The sequence below is a fragment of the Pinus tabuliformis genome, chromosome 4_2, assembly GCF_031772625.1.
Source record: "Pinus tabuliformis cultivar Carrire ecotype Pingquan chromosome 4_2, CPIR1, whole genome shotgun sequence".
Lineage (NCBI taxonomy): Eukaryota > Viridiplantae > Streptophyta > Pinopsida > Pinales > Pinaceae > Pinus > Pinus tabuliformis.
In genome coordinates this window covers 1,093,632,464-1,093,658,174 of record NC_142304.1, presented here as the reverse complement: position 1 = coordinate 1,093,658,174, position 25,711 = coordinate 1,093,632,464, and the positions used below count along the sequence as shown (strand labels likewise).

The 25,711-nt window shown below is 39.9% G+C and overlaps 3 protein-coding genes across 3 annotated transcripts in view; 1 reads left to right on the top strand and 2 right to left on the bottom strand.

Moving 5' to 3' along the window:
* LOC149173457 (SUPPRESSOR OF GAMMA RESPONSE 1-like) overlaps positions 1-5,412 on the bottom strand; it is a 95,290-nt gene extending 89,878 nt beyond the window's left edge. The window contains exon 1 of the mRNA XM_089427944.1: positions 5,189-5,412. Coding sequence (XP_089284070.1) covers positions 5,189-5,196 — 8 coding nt within the window. The 5' untranslated portion in view covers positions 5,197-5,412. The remainder of the gene's footprint in view (positions 1-5,188) is intronic.
* A 6,133-nt stretch (positions 5,413-11,545) lies between these two features.
* Positions 11,546-16,655, top strand: LOC149173456 (uncharacterized). Its single transcript, XM_089426704.1, has 2 exons — positions 11,546-15,516; positions 15,575-16,655. The coding sequence occupies exons 1-2, from the start codon at positions 11,546-11,548 to the stop codon at positions 16,653-16,655; spliced, it is 5,052 nt and encodes a 1,683-aa protein (XP_089282830.1).
* Positions 16,656-20,141: 3,486 nt separating this feature from the next.
* LOC149173455 (uncharacterized) lies at positions 20,142-23,803 on the bottom strand. The gene is made up of 2 exons (XM_089426703.1): positions 20,557-23,803; positions 20,142-20,437 (listed from the first exon to the last, which is right to left on the bottom strand). Exons 1-2 carry the CDS (start codon positions 23,801-23,803, stop codon positions 20,142-20,144), a joined length of 3,543 nt encoding a protein of 1,180 aa, XP_089282829.1.
* Between the last annotated feature and the right edge of the window lie 1,908 nt (positions 23,804-25,711).

Below are 25,711 nucleotides of genomic sequence, written 5' to 3'. Positions count from 1 at the left end.
TAATTTTTTTTAAATTATTAAAGATTAAAAATAAAATAAAAAACATAAATATTTTTTTTAATTATTAAAGATTAAAAAAATAAAATAAAAAACATAAATTCAAAGTCAATTAGTGTTATTTTGAGTTGTTGAGGGAAAAAATTGGAATCCTGAAAAAAATAATAAAAACTAAAAAAAATATATACAATGCTCTAGATAACCGGATTCGCCCTAGAGGCCCGTCGAATCCCGAATCCAGCGAATCCGACACGATTCGGTCTAGATTTGTGTCCAAATCATATGACACGTCATGTCCTTTTCTGACTCGTCGAATCCGAGGTCGTGTCACGATTTTCAAAAGCGTGTTGCGATTTTGGGAATCGTGTCCTGTTTCCAGGACTCGCTAAGCTCAGCGCAGGTATGAAAAGGGGGTGTTTGCTCATTAATATTTTCATTTGGCAAGTGATTTGTGCTGTTGGCAAGTGATTTGTGCTGTTGCAGCAGGGAGTATAGCATTCAGCAAGGAGAATCGACCACCGGTCCACCAGGTAAGTGCATTTGCAGCATTTCTGATCTCACTGTTCAGTGTTTGTATCAATGACTGAACAATGACTTGACTTGGTAAAAGTTTAAAACCCGGTGTTCATATCCATTCAAACTACACATTGCCAAGAAGTGCGCTCATTATGTTTGATACCAGACTTCAGATAACTAACCTATGCGGCTATGCCTGAATTTTGAAAGTGAAAGGTTAATCCGGTGCCATGCTTTTGAAAGTTAACCTGCATGAAACATGCCAGACTGTTCTGAACCTGAATAGCTACCAATTTATAATAGTATGGACCCTGCGGTTGTTATGAATGGGGTCGATTTGTAATGAAATTCAAATAACTTTATATCTGGACAATGGAATCTATTTAATTATGTGTATTCAAAAGACAAATCTGAAATCATTCATGAGGAAAAGAAATTGAAAAAAAAAAAGGGAAGAGCAAAGTTGAAGCTATGGATTTGTATGATAATAAGAGCCTTGAATTTAAATTAGGCAATAAGTTTTAACTTTTGGCTTGCCTCTTCATAACCAATGCTTGGACTCTGAACAGTGAATACTAATAGGGTTCCCCATTGATTGAGTCAATTGCTGTGTTTTAACTTTTGGCTTGCCTCTTCATAACCAATGCTTGGACTCTGAACTGTGAATACTAATAGGGAATACGCTAACGGGGAACCAAGGCCCCAGCAAATATACATAAAGAATGTTTGGAACTGGCAGCCAATTCAGTGTGTTTATCTTACTATCTTGTAGATGTAAGTTGTCTTTCAGTTATGAATTATGAATCATGATTTAAGTTTTTAATAGATTTATCATTTATGTGACCAGAGCCACTGACATTTATTTGAATTTTGTATGTACTATGCATGCTAATAGCTATAGATGAAGATCTATGTTTGAAATCAATAAATTTGTATCATTAATTAAAATTTGTGTAAGAAATATCTAATTTCTAATATATATATATATATATATATATATATATATATATATATATATATATATATATAAAATAATATATAACGAATCCTAACGTGTCCTGTTCTGGGGGTGAGCGTGTCCGAATCCGACACCACGAATCTTGAATCCTACGTGTCCCGAATCCCCGTGTCAGGTGACTTAGACAATGCTAAATATAATTAAAAATTCGTATTTATAAAAATTATAATAAATATAAATGAAAATTTTGTCAAAACAGTATAATGACTCATTTTCTCATAACAATATAATGATTTGTTTTTAAAATGGCCCAATGCTAGTAAAACCCAAATAAACAAATATCAAAACAGCAAAAGATTATCACAGAGTATAGATATCATTTAAAAAAAAAACTTTGATTTAGAGAATTGTGGCGGGTCCGAAAAATCTGTATTCAGAATGGATTTGTTTTTAAATATGGTAAAACAGTAATTTGATAGAGCAATCTATATGAATTTTATGGATATACTTATAACAATTAAAAATCTTATGATTCTGTTATAACACATTCATAAATAGGATGAACCGCTTTCCCTCAGGTACAAAGCTTATGATTCTGTTATAAGCACATTCATAAATAGGATGGACCTCACGTACAAAGCTTATGATTTTTCTTCCGGGTTCTAATTCAAATTGTTGGGAGTAAGATTGGTTTTGGTTTTTCAAATTGTTGGGAGTAAGATTGGTTTTTTTTTACTGGTGTTTAAATTTTGGGAGTAAGATTGGTTTTTTTACTGGTGTTTAAATTTTGTCTATAAAGAAATATGTTAATCAGTTGTAATAAGGTTAAAAAGATAGATGTTTTTATTATAAATAATAAAACAGTATAATGATTTCTAACATTATGTGAATACTGTTAAGGTTAAAAGAGTAGATGTTTTTAAGTCAATATTATTAAAGTTAAAAAGTAAATGTTTTCACTATTAAAAAAATAAAACAATACAGCAATTTTTAATATTAAGTGAATACCATTAAAAATGCTAAAATAAAATCTAACTAAACAAATAACTTAATCATGAATGATTAAAACATTGAAAATATCATGGAGGATAGACATCATTTAGAAAAGAAAAGAAAAGAAGAGACAGAGTAGGGGACAATTTTTTTAACCATGGTGAATTGTTTTTTGTTGGAAAAAATTGTATTTGCAATGCATTTATTTTTAATTATACTAAATTAATAATAGTAACTTGTTAGAGTAATCTATATTCAAGACAGATTCTATTGGATATCTAGATCTTGGGACAAAGGGTCCCTAAGTTAAAAAGTTTATGATTCTATTATAAGCACATCTATAAATTTTTAACTATACTAAATCAATAATAGTAACTTGTTAGAGTAATGGGATACCCCTTTGCCTCGAGGTACAAAGTTTATGATATTTTTTCTGGGTTTTAGTTCAAGTTGTTGGGAGTAAGATTTGTTTTCACCTCCACTAATGTTCAATTCCTGCAAAGGAACATGTTAACCCCCTTATAATAAAATTAAAAGGGTTAATGTCCCCACAATAAAAGATGTCTCCACTTTTACTATGCGGTAAGTTACCTATTAGACACTGAATTTCAAACACTGACACTAACCTAAAAGTTATAATGACAACCTCCAACTTTGCTACGCCCTAAGTTACCTATTAGACACTAAATATCAAACACTGGCACTAACCTAAAAGTTATAATGACAACCTCCAACTTTGCTACGCCATAAGTTACCCACTAGACACTGAATTTCGAACACTGACACTAACCTAAAAGTTATAATGACAACCTCCAACTAACCCACTAGACACTGAATTTCGAACAGTGACACTAACTAAAAGTTATAATGACAACCTCCAACGATGCTACGCCATAAGTTACCTATTAGACACTGAATTTCCGACACTGACAATAACCTAAAGTTATATGCCTACCATTAGATTTTGGTAGGCCAGTTGTCCAATGGATATGCCCATCATTAAATTTCAGCGGGCCATTAGATTTTGGTAGGCTAGTTGTCCAACGCATATGCCCACCATTAGATTTCAGCAAACCAGTTATCCAACAATAAGCATATATAACAGCAACTCATTTAATACCCATTGACAACCCACATATTTATTGCTACACTGTAAATTACCTATTATACACTAAATTTTGAATACTAACACTAACTTAAAATTATGATAACCACCACCTGGAACCAACCTCCAACTTTAAACCTAGATCTCACCTTGAAGGTATAATGAAAACCTCGGACTTTAAACCTAAACCTCGCCCAGGGAATTTAGAAGTTACCAATTCCCCTATAAGAAGTTACCCATTCACATATATTATTAAAGAAAAAAAGAAAAGCTCCTCTACTTTGTAGATGATATTTATCACCGTCTCATGCATCGTTCGCGACACTTGGGCAAAATCGTAGCCAGAGCAACGTGAGAATGAAGTGATCGGAGAACTGCGCATCCAGCTTCACGCGGCATTAATTAGCAGTTTTAGAACAGACAAGTCTAGTGGCAGAGTCGACAGCAGCAGTAGCAGAGTTGACAGTCGCATTGGCAGAAAAGCAGAGGGTGCATCGGCGCAGAGTTTCCTCAAATTGGAGAGGGATTTCGCACAGCAGGCATACCCATTACAGGAAGCAGATGACGGGAGTTCAAGCCCAAGCACCCCATTTCAACGAGCATCGACAGGACATGGATACGCGCATCAATGAGGGTTGGAAGAGAAGGGTCAGTTAAAAGGATTTGAGAAAGAATTGATCGAGGAGGACTTCAAAGAGGAATCCAGAGTTCAAGTTGAAGAAGGCCTAATGTCCTAGGCATACAGCAGAAATTATTGCAACACATGCGGTGAATGAGCAAAAGCTTCAGAATAAATTGAGAAGCGTCAAACAACAATTAACACGGCAACATTTGGGCAAAATCCTAAACAGAATACCATAACAATGAAGTGATCGGAGAACTACGCATCCAGCTCTCGGTAGAACTCATTAGCAGTTTCAGAGCAACCAGTCTAGTGACAGAGACGACAGCAGCATTGACAGAGAATGCAGCAGAAGGTGCAGCGGCGCAGAGTTCCCACTAATTGGAGAGGGATGTCGCACAGAAGGCATACCCATTACAGGAAACGGCCCACAGCAGTTCAAGCCCAAGCACCGCATTTCGAGGAGCATCGTCGGGACATGGATACATGTCGCATCAATGAAGGTTGGAAGAGCAGAGTCAGCTTAAAGGATTTGAGAAAGAATTGATTGAGGAGGACTACAAAGAGGAATTTAGAGCTGAAATTCAAGAAGGCCTCATGTCCTACTCATGCAGCAGCATTTATTGCAAGACATGCAGTGAATGAGGATAAATTGAGAAACCTGCAACAACAATTAACACAGAAATACAGCGAGGCATGTTGAAGGAATCAGAAGCAAATGGGATTCTCCCTGAGATCCTTCCTTTCCCCAGAGGCTTGACTTAAGATGTTTACAGCTTTCGTAGTTTTGGGGAGCATTAGCAAGTTAGTACAACATTTTTAGGGGCCGAGAAACCATTCAACCGCTGTACCTTTAGAAGACCAAGAAACATTCGAAAACAGCACAAACATTGCATGAATGCGACCCAAATTCAATCACAACACAGTCGAAATGCTCTCAAAATGAGCAATTTCTACACTAAACAATCCATGGATGTGAATCAATGCACTTGCTTACCTCGTCATTGAGATCTGGAATCTGCAATCGGTATGAACTTCCAGCTCTCCCGAAGGACGGAATGGTGGATTTGGACAAGTTGAACCCTTACTGAAAACCCGCAGCAAAAGCAAGTGAACTTTCTCAGTATTTGCTCTGCTCAGAGTTTCCACTTTGACAAGTATTGTGATGTCGGAAGGCGGGAAACAGCTTCTTAATAGCCGTTGAGTAGGCTCGAGGATACTGAACCTGAGGCTCGTGGGGGTAAGAACATAGTCCCCAAGTATGCTCTGTTGGCTTGGGATAGGCCCGGATGCGCGGCTTGACTTGGGGATCTAGTCATAAACCACATCAGAAAGCGACGTGGGGATTAAAATAATATAAATATTTTGATTGGTTGACACATAATTACGGATTATTTTAATTTAAAATATAATGGTAGCTAACTTGGTTTGGATGGATTAAAACAATACAAATATTTTAATTATATGGGACACAGTTACGGGTTAACTTAATTTAAAATATAATAGTAGTTAACTTGGTTTTTAATGGGGGCGTTAGCGGAGGCTTCTCAGTGAGGCCAATTTTGGGATCTCGATGAATGCGAATGTTAGAGTTTCAATATAATTTGAAGGTTAGAGTTGTTGATTTTGATTGTCATTGATGTCAATATGGCAATATTTTAGGAGAAGCGGAGCAAGAAGTCATGAGGAGAAACCAAAGGAAAGCCAAGACAGTCAAGCCATTGGAGAGAATATCGGAAGTCATAAGAGCTATCAGAGCAGAACTATCAAAGCAGGGAAGAAGTTCATTAGAAGGAACAAAGAGAAACACGCATCAGGAGGAGAAGCCAGCAGAAGAGCAGTTAAGGGAGGAGCATCGCATGTAATATATGCCAAAGAAGAACTATCAGAATCCAAAGGGAAGACCGATCAGAGAAGCAAGAGAAGCATAGAGGAAGAGTCATTTGAAACCACAATAAGCAAAGAGCGGAGAGTCGTTACTCTGTGTAACCGCGTTCAACAGTTAACCGGCAGGTTTGTAATAGTGGCAGTGGTTATCGAGTGGACGCTAGGCGATAAGTGGTATTTAGAGGAGAGTGCCTGATTCCATTAACCGAACGACACGTAGCACTCGGGTGGAAAGAGAAAACCACTTTTTTGGGTGGTTATTTCTCTTGCAAGTGGCTCACCCGAAATGCATGAAGGTCATTGGATCTAGCGCGGGTTGATCGACGGCGAAGGATCAACGGACGGTTTTGGGTTGATCGGGTTAAGTCGGGACCGTTAGATCTGGAGAGAAGATCAACGGTGGAGGATCACCAAGGAATACCACAAGAGTGTAAAGTCGTGTCATGATAAAATATGTGATTGTGATATATATATATGAACCCAAGGGACCATTACAATATGATGTAATATAATATCGCGTCCGTCACAATATCACAAGCCTCTTTAAAAGCCTTGCCACATTAAAATGCCGATTGCGATACGTATGCGGACCCGCTGCAATGTTATAACATGCCCTATTGTAATATCGCGTCCATCGCAATATCGCAAGCCTTGCTAAAGTTTTGCCACATTGAAATCCGCCGATTGCGATATAATTGCGGACCCGACTACACCATTATAGCATGGCTTAATCAAATGTCGCATCCGTGGTAATCGCAATGTACAAAGAAATGTCAAACCGGTGATTGCGATAAGGATGTGAACCCGGCGGACTTATTAATAACTATTTAATACCATATCGCATCTGCTCCGTTGGCAATTGGGAATCGGCTATGTTATGTGCGAACCTCCGGAAGTTGTGATTGCAATAAAAGGATGATGTGGCATGTGGGACCTCTATATGGGTATAGCCTATTCTATATGATTTCCATAAATATGGAAGACTCTTCACTATGTTTTTAATATTCAAGTCAATCGGCCTTCTTCCACTAAACGCGTCTTTCCATTGTTGAATTCAAAGAGACAGAGGAAGCCAAAGAGTGAGCGCAAAGAAAGTTGAAAGATCAAGCAAGCGTTGAGGAAGTCGAAGCTCAAGCAAGCAGGGAGGAAGCCAAAGGTCAGGCATATCAGAGATATAAAACAGAGAACAAGGAAAGTTTAATGTTGCTGGTGAACTGTAAGAAACAAAGGAAGCCGAAGTTCTGGCAAAAGTGGAAGGAACAGGAGGACAGAAGTAAGTCATAGGTCCAGCAGGGTTGGGAGCAGAGAATTACAACCAAATAGATCTAGACAGTTACAGCAGAGGGTTGGAGCCCTTGAGGTTGGTGCCTCAGAACTAAAAGGATTGGTGTCCTGGGAGTTGGTGCTCCTAAATTCAAGGTTGGTGCCTTGACAAGACAGAGTTAGTGCTCTGGAGGTTGGAGCCTCACAAAGAGTCCAAGTTGGTGCTTGGCAACTAAATGAAACCATATATATATTACTTGACTTATTGCAAAGATCACATTAATAAAAGCATCTATTCCTGTTATCTATTTTGTGTTCCAATTATAAATATGTTTAACTGATAAAAATAATAATTGAAAAGAAATATTGATTCACCCCCTCTCAGTGTTTCCAACAAGAATTTCAATGAAATATTGTGGATATACACCATATGTGTGTATATATTTTATTGTTAGTTATGTATATATCAGTTTTTTTTTTTTTTTTTTCATTTAAGTTTTAAAGAGGATTTTATATATAATATTATGTAATGTGTTATTGAATTTTGAATAATTTTGTGATATATATATATATATGACTTGGAGTGGGTGAGTTTCAAGGTAATGGGATGTAAAGGATGGTGAGTTTCCATGGAATGTCATGGATATACACCGTATGTGTGTATATATTGTATTGTTAGTTATGTATATATCGGTTTTGTTTTTTTGTTTTTTCATTTGGTTTTGAAGAGGGTTTTATATATGATATTATGCAATGTGTTATTGAATTTTGAATAATTTTGGGATATATATATATATGATTTGGAGTAGGTGAGTTTCAAGGTAAGGGGATGTAATGGATATGTATATATATTGTGGATGTGTGTGTATGTTGTTGATTTTTTGGGGTTTTAAAAAAATTTAGGGTTTAGGGAATTGTTGTGTGATATTATGTAATGTTTTGAGAATTTTGAAGTTTTATTATGTTTGGATTTTTTTGGGTGGTTATTTCTCTTGCAAGTGGCTCACCCGAAATGCATGAAGGTCATTGGATCTAGCGCGGGTTGATCGACGGCGAAGGATCAACGGACGGTTTTGGGTTGATCGGGTTAAGTCGGGACCGTTAGATCTAGAGAGAAGATCAACGGTGGAGGATCACCAAGGAATACCACAAGAGTGTAAAGTCGTGTCATGATAAAATATGTGATTGTGATATATATATATGAACCCAAGGGACCATTACAATATGATGTAATATAATATCGCGTCCGTCACAATATCACAAGCCTCTTTAAAAGCCTTGCCACATTAAAATGCCGATTGCGATACGTATGCGGACCCGCTGCAATGTTATAACATGCCCTATTGTAATATCGCGTCCATCGCAATATCGCAAGCCTTGTTAAAGTTTTGCCACATTGAAATCCGCCGATTGCGATATAATTGCGGACCCGACTACACCATTATAGCATGGCTTAATCAAATGTCGCATCCGTGGTAATCGCAATGTACAAAGAAATGTCAAACTGGTGATTGCGATAAGGATGTGAACTCGACGGACTTATTAATAACTATTTAATACCATATCGCATCTGCTCCGTTGGCAATTGGGAATCGGCTATGTTATGTGCGAACCTCCGGAAGTTGTGATTGCAATAAAAGGATGATGTGGCATGTGGGACCTCTATATGGGTATAGCCTATTCTATATGATTTCCATAAATATGGAAGACTCTTCACTATGTTTTTAATATTCAAGTCAGTCGGCCTTCTTCCACTAAACGCGTCTTTCCATTGCTGAATTCGAAGAGACAGAGGAAGCCAAAGAGTGAGCGCAAAGAAAGTTGAAAGATCAAGCAAGCGTTGAGGAAGTCGAAGCTCAAGCAAGCAAGGAGGAAGCCAAAGGTCAGGCATATCAGAGATATAAAACAGAGAACAAGGAAAGTTTAATGTTGCTGGTGAACTGTAAGAAACAAAGGAAGCCGAAGTTCTGGCAAAAGTGGAAGGAACAGGAGGACAGAAGTAAGTCATAGGTCCAGCAGGGTTGGGAGCAGAGAATTACAACCAAACAGATCTAGATAGTTACAACAGAGGGTTGGAGCCCTTGAGGTTGGTGCCTCAGAACTAAAAGGATTGGTGTCCTGGGAGTTGGTGCTCCTAAATTCAAGGTTGGTGCCTTGACAAGACAGAGTTAGTGCTCTGGAGGTTGGAGCCTCACAAAGAGTCCAAGTTGGTGCTTGGCAACTAAATGAAACCATATATATATTACTTGACTTATTGCAAAGATCACATTAATAAAAGCATCTATTCCTGTTATCTATTTTGTGTTCCAATTCTAAATATGTTTAACTGATAAAAATAATAATTGAAAAGATGTCAGGTATCTGGTTAAGCGCGGGATGGATGGAGAGCCCCTGCTCCCTGTCGCGCCCCTGACTCTCTGAGCACGCCCGTGCCTGGCAGCTCTGCTGCTGGGCCGTAGCTCTCTGCTTCTGATCCCCTTCGTCCAGGGCCTCCTGCCCTCTCTGCATCCGGGCCTCCTGGCCTCTTCTTGCCTGATCGGGCCTTCTGCCCTCTCCGCTCTCGGGCCTCCTGCCCTTTCCGCGGCAGCCCTGAGGCTGCTGCTGCCTCCCGCTGCCTTCCCTCCTTCTCAAGGCCCCCTGCCTTCTTCTTCTTCGGGCCTCCTGGCCTCCTAGCAAGCTGCCTGCGAGCCCCTGCGAGGACCAATGGAACCGCCTTCTCATGAGCAAGCAGAAATGGAGAAAGCCTTCGCATCTCTCATTCCAGAGAGCAACAAGGAAAGGATCCGCCCTTCAGCCTCAAAGTTTGTCAAAAAGTTGGATGAAATCCCGGAAGTCTCTCTTCCCCCAGCACTTCCAAGAAGAGCTGCTGTGGCTCTTGCAGAACGTGGCCTGGTTGGACAGTTCACGGGGTTATGGCCTTCCCCCCGCACGGTCCAACGCTGGGTGGAAAGAAACTGGAATGCGATGGTCCAAGGGAAAATCGCAATAAGGTTTTGCGGAAGGGGTTTCTTCACCTTCCTCTTTGAATCAGTGGAGGATCGTAACCTCATCTTCAGAAACGGACCCTATTTCATGGACACCAGAGGACTTTATCTCAATCGCTGGACTCCTGATTTCGACCCAGAAATGGACGTCCCCAATGCGGTCCCTGTCTGGGTTCGTCTGCCGCACCTACCGCTGCACTGTTGGGGAGACGAATCTGTACGTGCTATCGGGAACGCAGTAGGGAAATATGTAGACAGATCGGAGCCAAAGGAGAATATGCATGCTTGTGCAAGGATATGCGTAGAAGTAGATCTGGGCAAAGGCTTACCAGAGGCAATCAAACTCAAAGTAGACCAGTGGACGCACATTCAGCAAGTGGACTACGAGCAGCTCCCCTTCAAGTGTAAGGTATGTCATGAATACGGTCATTTTGCTAACAGATGCAGCAAATCTAGAACAGAAGATATTAGCAATAATGAAACCCCTGAGGAAGCATGGGAAATAGTCAGGAAAAAAAAAAGACAAACCCTCCCCCGGAATCATCTGAGCCCTCATCTGAAACCCCATTCCCTTCCATGCACCCATCTAGTTCTGGGCCTCCCATCCCCTCCTCCTCTAATCCCTTTGAATCCCTGGCTTCAGAGGAACCTCCATCCCCACCTCCGTCCCCCAAGGGCCCCAGAACCTCCCCCTCTTCTCCCCGCCCGGCCTCCCCCCCTCCAACAGTGGAGCGAATTCTAACTAGAAATAAAACAAAGGAAAACATCTCAGCCACGGATCCTCCGAGAAAAGTAGGAAGGAAATCAAACAAAGAAATAAGAGATGAGAATGCGGCAAAAGAAATGGCCACAGGGACCCAGCAACCAATGGACACTTATCTTGATAAGACCAAAGGAAGCGGGGAGAAATTGAAGGAGAAAAGTGGGATCCACAACAAATCAGGTAAATGATGATTTTGGTCTCTTGGAACTGTAGGGGGATGGGCTCCTCCCTAAAAGAAAACGCAGTCCGAGACCTTATTAAAGCAGAACACCCAGACTTCCTCCTACTCCAGGAGACCAAAATCAGTGAACAAGAATTCCAAAACAGCCTGATAAGAAATAGAAAATATGAAGGAATAGCCACGAGTGCAATAGGAGCATCAGGAGGAATAGGGGCAATATGGAACAAAAGTAATTGGAGACTCATAGACAACAGGCAAAGCAGATGGTGGATCAGAATGGATATGCAAAGCACAGACAAGAAGGAGGAATATACAATATACAACGTATATGCTCCCCCTCACTTCAGGGACAAAGCTTCTTGTTGGGACTCCCTAATTGAAGATCTTGAGACAGCACAGGGGAGGAATATTTTCCTAGGCGGGGATCTCAACCTAATAAGGAATGCTGAGGAGAAACTAGGAGGGAAATTTATTATGGATCCCTATAGAGAAAAATTGGAGGACATTATACAAACACATAACCTCATAGACATACCTCCCCAAAATGGCCGCTACACTTGGTCAAACAAAAGAACAGGTAGGAATAACATCAAAGAGAGACTTGATAGAATTTTAGTACAGGAGAGAACAGTCACCAGCTTCCAGAGGATCCGCAGCACAATAATACAGGGCTTCAACTCAGATCACAAACCAGTGGCGTTGTACTTAGACAAAGGAGAAGACATGGGTCCGCTGCCTTTCAAATATAACAGAGCATGGGATTCCAGTGAAGACTTCAAAACCACGATAAAAGAAGCATGGACAACAGAGATAACAGGCTCCCCCCACTTCGTTTGGGAAACAAAGATCAAACTGCTGCGGATTGCCATAAAGAAGTGGGCGAGGAACCACGTGATCGAGGAAAAGAAGGGAAAAAATGAATTGCAAAGGAACTTAGAGCAGTGGAATCAGGAAAAGGAAGCAGTCCAAGAAACGGAGGAAGACCAGAGGAAAGAAAGCGAGCTGTACAAAGCACTTTACAATCAGCATCGTAAAGAAGAGGAAGAAATTAGACAGAAGTCGAGATGTTTATGGCTCAATTCTGGGGATAAAAACACCAAGTTTTTCCACAACAGTCTCAAAGTAAGGAGAGCTGGAAATAACATAGAAAGGGTAATGGTCGAAGGCAAAGAACTTACGGACCAAGAGGAAATCAAGGAGGCTGCTTCTAAACACTTCCAAACTCTTCTCACAGCTGATCCTCTCTACCAAGACAATCCAGAATTCGCCAACATTATAGAGAGAAAGGTCTCAGAAGCACAAAATCGTGAGCTGGACAAAGAAATATCTATAGAGGAGATCGAATGGTCAGTCAATAGTATGCCTCTAGACAAAGCCCCCGGGCCGGATGGCTTCACGGTGAGCTTCTACAAAACCCACTGGGATATCATCAAGAAAGATTACATAAGAATGGTGAAAAACTTCCACTCAAAATGTAAAATGGGCAGCAGTATCAAGTCTTCGCATCTAGCGCTAATTCCAAAAGAACCCAATCCCAAATCCTTTGACAGGTTCAGACCGATTTCATTATGCAATGTCTCTTACAAAATTATCACTAAGATTCTGGCAAATAGGCTCAAAAAAATCCTTCCCTCTCTTATCTCCGATAACCAAGGAGGATTTCTCCCCAAGAGACATATAACAGACAATGTAATCCTGGTTCAGGAGGCGATACACAGTAGCGTTGCTAGAAAGGAGAAGGGTATGATAATCAAGTTGGACATGGCGAATGCCTTTGACAGGGTAAATCACACATTTCTGCGGAATGTCCTTGAGAAGTTCGGTGTCTCAGAGCTCTTCATCAGCAGGATTATGGAAAGCATCTCACAAAATTGGACAGCCCCCTTAATTAATGGTAGGCCTTGCAGCGCTTTCAAGAGCTCAAGAGGCCTGAGGCAAGGATGCCCTCTTTCTCCTTTCCTCTACATCATCATGGCAGAAACTTTGAGCTTGCACCTGGAAAACAAGCGAAAGCTGAAGGAAATAACAGGAGTGGACATCATCCGAGGAGCAAAAGGGATCAATCACTCCTTATTTGCAGATGACACTCTATTAATCGGAGGTGCATCAAGCCTCATGGCCAGGAGATTCAAGACCATCCTGGACCTTTTCCTTCAAGCCTCGGGGGGCAAATTAAACAATAATAAGTGCATGATTTACACCTGGAATGTACCAAGATACATAACCCAAAGAATCTCACTAATAATGGAAATCCCAGCCCAATCTAATTGGTCTCATTTCATGTACTTAGGACTGCCTCTGGCCAAAGAGGCACTCAAAAATGAAGTTTGGATCAAGCTTATTGAGAAGCTAAGAGGGAAACTGCAGAGCTGGGGGATGTATTGGCTTAACTTGGCGGGCAGATCAATTCTCATTAAAGCCATTCTTTCAGCCCTCCCTATCTATCAATTTGCCATCACCCTCGCACCTTCAAGCATACATAAACATATGGAACTGATTCTTAGAAGCTTCCTATGGAAGGGGGGAAAGCAAAACACCAAAAAATTCAGCTTGGTGAAATGGGAAAAGGTCATCCTTCCGATAGAAAATGGAGGGCTAGGAATCAGAATTCCTAGGCTGGCAAATATGGCAATGGGCTTCAAGTTAATATGGAGAATCTTAAAAGAGAAAGGGACCTGGTGGACAGAGGTCATCAAAAGGAAATATCTGAATGGGATCAACAGCAACATCCTCTCCGAAGCAATCACTGACAGACAATGTACCCCTGTTTGGAAATTAATCAAAAAAACTCTTCCCCTCCTCAAGCCTCACATCTCCACAGTCCCAGGTAATGGTAAGCATATCAATGTGTGGAAGGATAGAATTATGGGTACTGAAGCTAGGGAAAATTCCATCAATTTCAGACCTCTGCAGCAGTGGATGTCAGAAGCCAACCTTAAAACTCTTTTCGATATCTCACTCTGGGATCAAAACAGTTGGAAAGGATGGAGAACTTTGCACCTACCTACAGGTTTGGAGAATCTATGGAAAGACCTCAAGCTCTCTCTCACAGGTTCAGCTCCTACAAACAGAGTGATAGAGGATAACTATGTTTGGGATCCAACCGGAGGCAATTACACAGTGAAAGAAGGTTACAAGGCACTCCAAAATTCAACGGCAATCAACAATTGGCAACTCCACAAAGCAGCATGGAGAATTGAAAGCCTTCCTAAGATAAAAATTTTCAATTGGACCTTGCTTCATGGCAAAATCTTGACAGCAGAAAACCTAAGGAAGAAAGGAATTCAGGGTCCATCACTTTGTTTCATGTGTAGGGAGGCGGAAGAAACCATCAACCACCTATTCATTGATTGCCCAGTAGCAAGATCCTGCTGGAAACTCATAACCAGTCCTCTAAACATTGGAGATCTTCCCAATCAGACTTCCCTCCTCCAGAAAGGTTGGGGGAAACTCTTCCCTTACGCCACCAAGAACATGAATCTAGCTAAGAGGATATGGACCAGCATCCCTTCAAACCTCTGCTGGCAGTTATGGTTAGCCAGGAACGAATGTATATTCAAAAACAAGAAACCTAGTATAGCTAGCATTCTGGCTAAAACAACTGCTATTATCGCTGAAACAATTGAAGCTAATGGGATTTCTCATGCAGACCCGGAATACAAAGAGGATAGGGTAAAGGAATGGATCGGGAGATTCAATTGCAAAACAAGAACAAAAAACATGTCAAGAATAGGAGCAGGGCAGAATGATTGGAAACTCAGAGGGACAAAGGAGGAAATCCACAGTTGGGTCCAAAACCAAAAGCGGTTCACGCTTTTCTTTGACGGGGCTTCGAAAAATAACCCAGGCAGAGCTGGAGCCGGGGGAATAATAAGAGATCCTCAAGGGAAAATAATTGTTACTTACGAGTGGGGTTTGGGCACCATGACGAATAATAAGGCTGAGGCTTATAGCCTTTTGTTGGGGATCTCCATCGCCCTGAAGTTAGGCATTCAAAATCTCTTAGTCATTGGAGACTCAGCGATCATCATTGCAGCAATGAACTCCGGAAAAGATTTCAGTCAAATCGCCTTAAACAGAATCAAAGGCCGAATTATGGATCAGATCAAGGGCATCAGCAAAGTGACTTACAAGCACGTTTTAAGAAACAACAATGCGGAAGCTGACGAGCAGGCAAACAAAGCCACGGGAAGACTCAAGGGCCAGGTCAAGGAAAACAATGAAATATATGACAGGGATATTCCATAGTAAAGACGTCCTCCCTTTGCAAAGGACAATTGGTCACCTCAGGCATCCGTTTCAAAGCTGCTGGATTGAGATTATCTTATCTTCATCATACCATATCCTCCTCGACTGTCAAAACAGGCGTTACGGGACAGTGCATCGGTCTCCGGATTCGAGGAATGCAGGCAAGACGGGGATCCTCACAAAAATCAACCCAGACAATATCTCAGGGCGTGATCACGCCCATGCTGAAGACAGACTTCAAGGACAGGGGAAAAGCAACCCCAAAGATCTCCCGGACTTCAAAAATAGATTTACCACTGCTCGATTCAAGCATGAGCGAGCCCTCTTCGTTCCTATAAAAGACAGCGATTCCCTCAGGACTTTCACAACTCATGGTGATCAGAATCAGAGGCGAAGGGTTCTCTACAGGCGGGAGCTTCAGTTAGAAGGATCATCTCAGGATCATAAGGGCAGTTTCTTGCTCAAAGACAACACCGAGCCCCTCTCGGTTTGCAGTCAAGACTCTCAGTTTCTCAGAGTCTACAGTGCCCTTCCAAATCCCAGGCATCGTCTGAAGGCGCTCACCTCGATTCGGAACTCAGCTGCTCATCCATCATCCTGGGTAAACGTTTTTTTCCACTATAGTGCTTTCATCATTGCTAACAGTCTGGTTTTTGTCTCTAGCTTCGTTCTGAGGCCCTTGGCAACTAATCCAGCGAGCAAGCAGATCAGTGGTATCGTTCTCACGCACACTGCCACTTCAGAAACTCCTCGGGGTACTGCTGATTTAGAATCCCAATTCAGAATGGCGGATCAGCAAAATCAACCTGCTAATCAGGCTCAGCCCAGGAATTCTATGGGAAACATCTTCAACAATAAGGACTGTAACATGTGTAAAGCTCATGTAATCATGATAAATGCATTGAACAAACAGGTGAAGGAGCTGACCGAGGATTATCATGCTGATAGAAATTCCAAGCGCAAAAAATTGGAGAAAAGGAAGAAAGAGATCGAAGATTTAAAAGACCGCTGCATTCACATGGAAGCTGCCATAGACCATCTTCGCTCCCTCACCGAAAGCCAGCAGGCTGAAGCCTCAACTAGAGCAAGCAGGAGAGGGCCTCTCCCGGATGACTCTATTACCCAGCACTCCCCTTGATACTTATGCATTGTAAATTTTGTTGGCTAGGAGGCTCTTTTGTCAGGCAATATAGCCGTTTATTTCTAGTTCTGTGTTTAATCAATAGAAGCTACGAGGATTATGGGTCTGCGAACCCAATTTTGAACCTCAGCTCCCAAAATTTCCCTCTTTTGTACCAGAATACTGGACTGTTGGTTTTTTAATATACGAGTAGACGACTTTGTTAAAAAAAAAAAAAAAAATTGAAAAGAAATATTGATTCACCCCCTCTCAGTGTTTCCAACAAGAATTTCAATGAAATATTGTGGATATACACCATATGTGTGTATATATTTTATTGTTAGTTATGTATATATCAGTTTTTTTTTTTTTTTTTTCATTTAAGTTTTAAAGATGATTTTATATATAATATTATGTAATGTGTTATTGAATTTTGAATAATTTTGTGATATATATATATATATGACTTGGAGTGGGTGAGTTTCAAGGTAATGGGATGTAAAGGATGGTGAGTTTCCATGGAATGTCATGGATATACACCGTATGTGTGTATATATTGTATTGTTAGTTATGTATATATCGGTTTTGTTTTTTTGTTTTTTCATTTGGTTTTGAAGAGGGTTTTATATATGATATTATGCAATGTGTTATTGAATTTTGAATAATTTTGGGATATATATATATATGATTTGGAGTAGGTGAGTTTCAAGGTAATGGGATGTAATGGATATGTATATATATTGTGGATGTGTATGTATGTTGTTGATTTTTTGGGGTTTTAAAAAAATTTAGGGTTTAGGGAATTGTTGTGTGATATTATGTAATGTTTTGAGAATTTTGAAGTTTTATTATGTTTGGATTTTTTTAAATATTTAAGGTTTAAAAGTTAGGTGAGGAAGAGTGCTATGCAAGATATTGTTTTATGAAATTAATAATGGTTTTTATGTTTTAATGTGTTTTTTTAATTTATATTTTTATTATTTAAATAATAATTTTATTATTATTAAATAATTTATTTATTTTCATTTCATGTTATATTCTTAGTTTAATTAATAGTTGAAATGATTTTTTTTGTCAGAATTTGGTAGTAGTTTTTTGCCAGAAAGAATTAGGTAATATAATTTTTTGGAAGATTGTGATTTCTTGTAATTTAAAGTGAACTTTTGAATGTATAAATGGATTACGCACTCTAAGAAATCTATAAATTACTTAAAGTTTGCAAATTAAACAACTTAAACTTATTATTATTATTATTATCCCAAGTCAAACACCAATTGGTGTATGAGACTCCCTTGTTTGTGAGATAAGGGACCCACATCCGCCCAGCCATTTGACTGATATGTCTACGAAGGCATATATACTCTACCCCCTTTGGTTTTGAGTTTGTGAGCTCTTAAGAGGAAACACATGCTCTTAGCCATTGTGATTATTAAAAATCTCTGCAAAATTTTGAATGTAACCAAAAATAAAATTAAAAACAAACAAACATTTAATTTATTAATTAAACCAAAAAAATTAATATTAAATTTTAAAAATATACATTTATATATTTAAATTTTATTTCAAAGTAATATTTTACCTATAAAATAATGCAAATTGTAACGTGTCATCATATTTAAAAGATGTTTGAAATGGTCCATAGGGTTTTGGATAGATGGTGATCCATTGCTCTGTTAAGACACTTTTTGATGTGAAATCATTGGTTCCCATCCCAATTAAGTGATATATTAAATATGATGAAGATATAATCCTGCCAAACATACAAAAAAAATTGAAATAACTAATTCACACGTTAAAATTTAATAAAAAATAGAAATAACTTATTCACATATTAAGATTTTGTTTTGTAATAATATTTTTAAAGAAATAAAAAAAATAGAAATAACTTATTCACATATTAAGATTTTGTTTTGTAATAATATTTTTACATATGAAAAGTAAATTATAATATATAATATTTACTTACCATGCTCATAGTTATATTCTAAACTTTTCCACGAAGCAAAGTGTTCCCGAAGGCATTTTTAAATCATTATTTTAGTTTCTCCATTTATTTTTGTTAAGAGGTTATTTAGAATATATTAAAAGATTCGAATTTTTAGCTTTAAGATAAGAGACTATTTTATGGTTATGAAATTTGGAAGTGGTAAAATTATATATATATATAAATTAAGATATTTTATTTTATTATTTTATAAGTAAGTTTTTTTTAGATATTATTATGAATAAATATTTAATATAAAAAATAATATTGAAAATAATAGATTTTTCAAGATTACATTAAAATAGTTAAAATTATTTTCTTCAAGTAAAGTTGTCATAAAGATGTAAAGTCTTAGTTAAATTATTGAAGTACGGAGAAAAAGGTCACCCTACAAAAACACAAAATTATTAGAGTAGTCATATAAATTAAAGGTGTAGTCTAACTTATGGCCGAAATGGTCTTTTATTAAAGGTGTAGTCTAACTTATAAAGGAAATGGCCCAAATGACCTTTTTCACCACCATTTTTTGGTTAATTTTAATCAAAATCTGAACAGAGGTTTTTAAAAACTTGAGTTTAAGTTGTTTAGTTCGAGTGCTCTAGGGGTTTTCAAAGCTGTTGAACCCATTTATGCATTCAAAAATGTATTTTAAATAACAAAAAATCTTGAAATTGTATTGTGGGATTTTGGTGATGGTGAATTCAGGTGAAAAAGGCTATTTAGTCTATAAGTTAGACTATGCGTAAGTTAAATAGTTAGTAAAAGTCGATAAGCATCATTCTATTGTACCTGTCTCGCAATAATATCATAAAAATAAACTAAACAAGTGACACCCATATAAATTAAATGACTAGTAAATGTCTAGAGACATCAATACATAATAAATATCAAAACACTTACTACATCATACATTTTAAGTTGTTAAAAAATAATCATACAAATTAATTAGATTATGACTTTATTTAAAGTTATTATTATTATTATTAATGATAAAAATAATTAATGTATAAGTTGAACATATATACATTTTAAAAAATCATGTAACAAGATTCTTAACCATGGAGATTCACCCCACATTATCATGGAGATACCTAATTTGTAAATAGGCTTTGTTATAATACCATCCCTTATCAATACCACATGCCCAAAAAATAATAACTCATTTCATATGACACTTGTTCATATAACATTTTTTTTAATTAATGAATTTAATTAAAAGGGTAAAAAAGCATAACTATTTTGGAAATAAATTCAAAATATTCTATGAAGGTTAAATCTCTACCATCCACTTAATAATTATTGATAATTAAATTAAACTTAAAACCCTATTACAAAATAGGCATATTTATCGACATAATTATAACTTTATTTTAAATTCCTATTATTATTATTTTTAGACTTTAACGGGTATGGATTTTATTAAGCGGCAAAACAGCTGCCGCGTACTGAAATTACATCACATAGGTAATTCGATCCACATATTTAGTGCTTCATCAGATCTGAGAGCCTGTGTGTTTTTACTATGCTGGAGTGGGATAAGGGTGAATCAGTCCTAGAATTTCCATTGCCCAACCGATGACGCTTCTGTTCCTCTGCCCGGAGTCCAACTTATGTTCGCCCATCTGATGGCTTGACAGTCCAGTGAGACCTGGAACCCAATCATCAGCTCGGTTCTCTCTGCTGTTTGCGGTCAATCCTTTACCGCTTCTGGCTACCAGTCTTTGAGCCCAAGCGTCCAGATGGGTAGCAATGTTTATGAATCTGATTTTAATGCCTTTCTCAGGGACAGAAAGCTCTCCTCGTTCGTATCCCGCCCCTGCAGATTTAATTGGTTCCTTAAGCACGCTTTTTTGGAGGCAGAATCCCTTCCATTCGGCAGTTAAGGGATAATGCAAGTCGATTCTTCTGAGTTAACTAGTAGTGATCTTCTGCAACGGGTAGAGCCCAGGTTGGCTTCCAGGTCGGCTTGACTGTTCAGATGTCTCAGAATGTGAAAGAAGGATATTTTCCGGAATTGGAGCAGCTTTAACTTGATTTTCTTGAATATGGAGGCTAATTGAATCTGCGAAGGAGTTGAGTTGAGGTTCAAAGCTTGTATAATCAGCCTGGAGTCTCCAAAGACCGACAAAGTCAGCAGATTCCTTTTGATAGCCAGCTTGAGCCCTTGCCACAGAGCCAGAGCTTCTGCTCTGTTATTGGATTCGATGCCCAGCCCCCAGTGGAACCGAATTTCAGTTGAACCATCCGGGTTCAGAATAACCCCACCCCCACCTGCAGCTCCGGGGTTGCCTTTAGAGGCCCCGTCGAAGAAAAGACAGTGTTCCCCCAAAGCAGACCGCCATTTGATAAACTCCTGTTCTTCCAGGCGAATTTCCCAGTTAGCTTGATGGATAGCTGGAGGTATGATTTTGGGATCGTAGTTTGGAACAAGTTCTTTGAACCAAATCTCTTCCGTATTGTCCAGAGCTGCTTCATTCTTTAAACCATGTTTGGTGTCCAATGTCTCTCCCAGTAAAGCTTGGATTTTTATGATGATTTTGCTAGAGTTGCATTTTTCATCCCTGAACAGCCTATTGTTCCTCTCCAACCACAGTTTCCAGCAGGTAAATTTAGGAATCCAAATCCAGGCTGTTTTGAGGAGGCATTTTTTTGTAAGATTGAACGGGGACAATTTGATCCAATTGTGAAGCAGGGCAGGAATGTTACCAGGAAGCTCCACATCTCCTGATCTCAGGACCCCCCTCCAGACCTCACGGGCAAAGGGGCATAGTAACATCAGGTGGTTAACCGACTCTTCCTCTGACAAACACAAAGGGCATCTGGATGGCCCTTCCATTCCGCGTTTTCTCAGATTATCTCTGGTGAGAATGCTGTTATGGGCTAACGTCCAACAGAAAAAGTCGATTTTGGGGAGCGAAGGAAAGGCCCAAATAAATCTCCATTGAGTAGGATCAGGGGGGACATTAGTAGTAGCTGTTATGCTTTTGTATCCTTCTGAAACTGTGTAGCTGCCTGAGGTGGAGCCCCACCCTCTTTTGTCTTTAACTGTTGCTTTGATTGGAGATTTTCCTTGAAGATTGTCTATAAGAAGTGAAGCTTCAGTCTGCAGCCTTTGGGGGATCTCTCCCAAGTACCAGCTATCCCACCGTCGTCCATTGTCATTTGTCCAATTTGAAATGTCCCACAGGGTGTTCAGGTTATTGGATTGTAGCCAGTTTTTAATGTTTGTCAGTCCTTCAACCTGATTCAGAGGCTGTTCACCTAGGATTGGATCTTCCCAGATTCTGATTTTTTTCCCATTACCTGGTATCCAGTAAAGTTTGTGACTGAAATGTTCCATAGCAGTAAGACAGAGTTTGAAAATCGGAGAACCTTTGCTGATTTTTGGAGGCTGGTCCAAACACCTCAGCCGCTGTCCTTTGAAGTATTTCTTCCACAACACTCTCTTACTCCAGCTCACCTTTCCAGCAACAATATTCCAAAGAATTTTGGTGCCCAGAGAGAGATTCTGGGCACCCAGATCTCTTAATTGAAGACCTCCTTCCAGCATTGGTTTTTTAATAGTGTCCCATTTAACTAAATGGAGTCTTTTTTCATTATTTTCCCCCCCTTCCCATAGAAATCTTCTCAGCAGACAGTCCATTTTACTGATGAAGGTTTTGGGAGCCAGCATAATGGAGTGTTGATAAAGGGGCATGCTTGTGAGAACGGATTTCATCAGGACAACCTTCCCCGCATTGTTCAGCCAAGTGGCTCCCCAAGCTTGAATTCTTAATTTTAGTTTGTCAAGCATGGGCATCCAATGAGCAACTTTGGGAATGGATTTGAAGATTGGTATCCCCAGGTATTTTAGAAACTCCCAGGTCTGAATTCCTTTCATCTCTAAGAGCCTGGCAATATCAGCCAGTTCCTTGACCGAGCAGTTCCATCCATAGATAGTGCTTTTGCGGTAGTTTATCTTGCTGCCCGAGACCTCCTTGTAAGTGTCCAGCTCCTTCTTAAAGGATCTGGCAGAGTTTATGCTCGCTCCTCCAAGCAACAGAGTATCATCGGCAAATTGGGCATGGTTAATGTCTTTAACATTGGAAGCCATTCTGAGTCCTGGCAGAGTCTGGATTTGTTGACAGCTATCAAGTTGGAAACTAAGCACAGAGGCTTGAATAGCGTAGAGGAGCGGGGACAGCGGGCAACCTTGTCTTAATCCCCTTGATGCGTTGAAGAACTTTGTTGAGCGGCCATTGACCAGCGGCGCAATCCATGGAGAGCCGATGCAGGCTTTCACCCAATTTATGAAGGAGGGAGAGAAGCCCAATTTCCTCATAACAGCATAGAGGAAATCATGTTTCACCCTGTCAAAAGCATTTGCTAGATCAAGCTTTATCACCATGCCTTTTTCTTTTCGCTGGCAACTTGAATGAACTGCTTCTTGCACCAGCACAATATTGTCCAAAATCTTTCTCCCCTTGATGAAACCTCCTTGATTTTCCGGAATGATATCTGGCAAAACATTCTTGAGACGGTTGGCTATTGTTTTGGTGATCAGTTTGTAGCTGGTGTTACATAGTGAAATGGGTCGAAATCTGCCAAAATCCGTAGCTCCTTTCTCTTTCGGGATCAGGGCCAAAAAGGCCGAGTTGGTGCTGCCTCCGATCTTGGAACAGGCTTGAGATTTCCTGATCATTCTCAAAAGATCTTTATTGATAGTAGACCAGCAAGATTGAAAAAATCTGGCATTGAACCCATCAGGCCCGGGAGCTTTATCTGGCTCCATGCCGTCCAAAGCCTTCTTGAGCTCATCCATGCTGATCGGAGCCGTCAGCATAGCGTTGACAGATTCATGAACACAATGAGGGATTCGGTCAAAGGGGTAGGCTTGGAGGTCTAAAGGAGGATTTTCAGGAGCCGTATAAAGCTCTTTGAAGAATGTGTAAGCAACACTTTTGATGCCTTCAAAATCTTTGACCACTGTGTCTTGGGATCGAATTTCTGATATAGATTTAAATTGCTTGCGAGCTTCGGCTTGCTTGTGGAAGAAACTGGTATTCTTGTCGCCAGCCTGCAGCCATAAGTTTCTGGATTTTTGTCTCCAGTACTCCTCTTCTTCCCTACTGTCTCTATGGAGAGTTTTTTGCAGCTCAACTTCTCTTTGAATCAGATTTTGAGATATAACAGATTTCTCCATTGCAGATTGATGGGCAGCAAGGTTTTCTAAGGATTCTTTTCTCTTGGCAGTGGGTGTTTTCAGGTTTTTAGCCCACTCCTTGAGTTTTCTTTTAAGGCCCCTCAATTTTTCTTCCCACACATAGAAAGGAGATCCCAGGATCTGTCGATTCCAAGCTTCAGAAACCACGTCCTGGAAACCATCTTGCTGAGTCCACAAGGGACTGAATCTAAAAGGTATTGGGCCAAGGTTTCCATCAAGGGATAGCTCGAGACTGATGGGTTTATGGTCAGATGTGCAATTTGGGAGAATCTTAGACGAGGCAGTTAGGCCACATGAGAGGAAAGAGGATTGGACAAGGAATCTGTCCAGACGAGCAGCTATGTGGTTGGGCCCTAATCTTTTATTGGTCCAGGTATATTTTCCGCCAGAAGGCTTGATATCCTCAAGATCCCAATCTAACATTACGTCTTCCACCCATTCTCTAGCTGGATCCCTTACTGGGGAGCCCCCCTTTTTCTCATCAATGGTAAGAGTGACATTCAGATCACCTGCAATAATGATATTTCCTGGCTTGTGCAGTAAAAGAAAGGACTGAAGCGAGTCCCAACAAAATTTTTTCTCAACTGGAAGGACCGGAGCATAAATATTAAACATACTTACTTGTTGCCCAGACTCTTTGTGAAGGAGCTGGATGAAAATCCAGTGAGAGCAGATTTCTTCTTGAATCAGTTCATATTTTGAGCTGTCCCAGAAGGAGGCAAGCCCACCAGAGGCTCCCCTTGCGCTGACAGCTCTTCCGGGACCTTTGTGCCAGTATGTCTTACTAGTTTGGAGGAGCGTAATATCCTCCATCTTTGTCTCCTGGATGAGAAGGATTTCAGGCGAATGAATCCTAACAATGTCTTTCAGGGCTTCTTCTTTCAGTCTGCTGCCTAACCCTCTGCAGTTCCAGGAGACGTATTTCATTATTTACTGCCTTGGGAGGTGGTGGCTCCTTTTGGAGCCCTGCTCTGCTTGCGCCCGGATCTGGTGTTCATCATTCCTTTTAGAGTTTTCTGGGAGCCTTGAAGGACATCCAGATACGTTTTCTCCTCTCTCTGTTTCTTCTTGGATTTTCGTCCCCTAGTTGATTTGATAGGAGTGATTTGTGATCCATCTGATTCGGTGTCTCTCTCTTCCGACTCTTCCCCTGAATCAAAGGTTGGGCTGATGTGCTCCTCATTCCCTTCGGTTCCCCTTTGTTCAGCATCTACTAGGGGATCCAGAGAGTTTTCTTCGGTTTCTTTCATTTTATTCGATTGGTCTTCAGTTTCTTCCTGATTCTCTGTTACATTCACCTTTTCAGCTGAAGGGGGGCCTTCTTTTGTGATTGGTTTATTCTGAGAATTGGCCTGGGGGTTCCCCATTGTCCCAGATTTTGTCTGTTCAGTGGCTTTTGAGATTACTTTGCCCTTTTTTATCTCTTTCCATCCTTCTTCTTCCGCCTTGTCCCTTGGTGGGGCTTTAGGGCAGTTTCGTTGGAAGTGACCATGCTCATGACAGATTCTGCACTTGAAGGGCAGTTGCTCGTAGTCCAGTTTCTGGTAGTGCTGCCAATCTCCCACTGTGAGTTTAATGGCTTCCGGTAGACCAGCTTCCAAGTCAACTTCCACGCAGATTCTTGCGCAGGTGTATTGGCCTTTATTATCAGCTTTGTCAATGAATCGACCCAGCCCGTTTCCAATCTTTTGAAGAGATTGGTAGCTCCAGCAGTGGATCGGCAGGTTGGGGAGCCGGACCCAAACAGGGACCTCCTTTGGAACATCGACTGAAGGATCGAAATCAGGGGTCCATTTGTTCAGGAAAAGGCCTTGGTTTCCCATGAAATACGGACCGTTTCTGAACACCAGATCACGGTCTTCCTTGGTAGTGAATTCGAAGATGAAA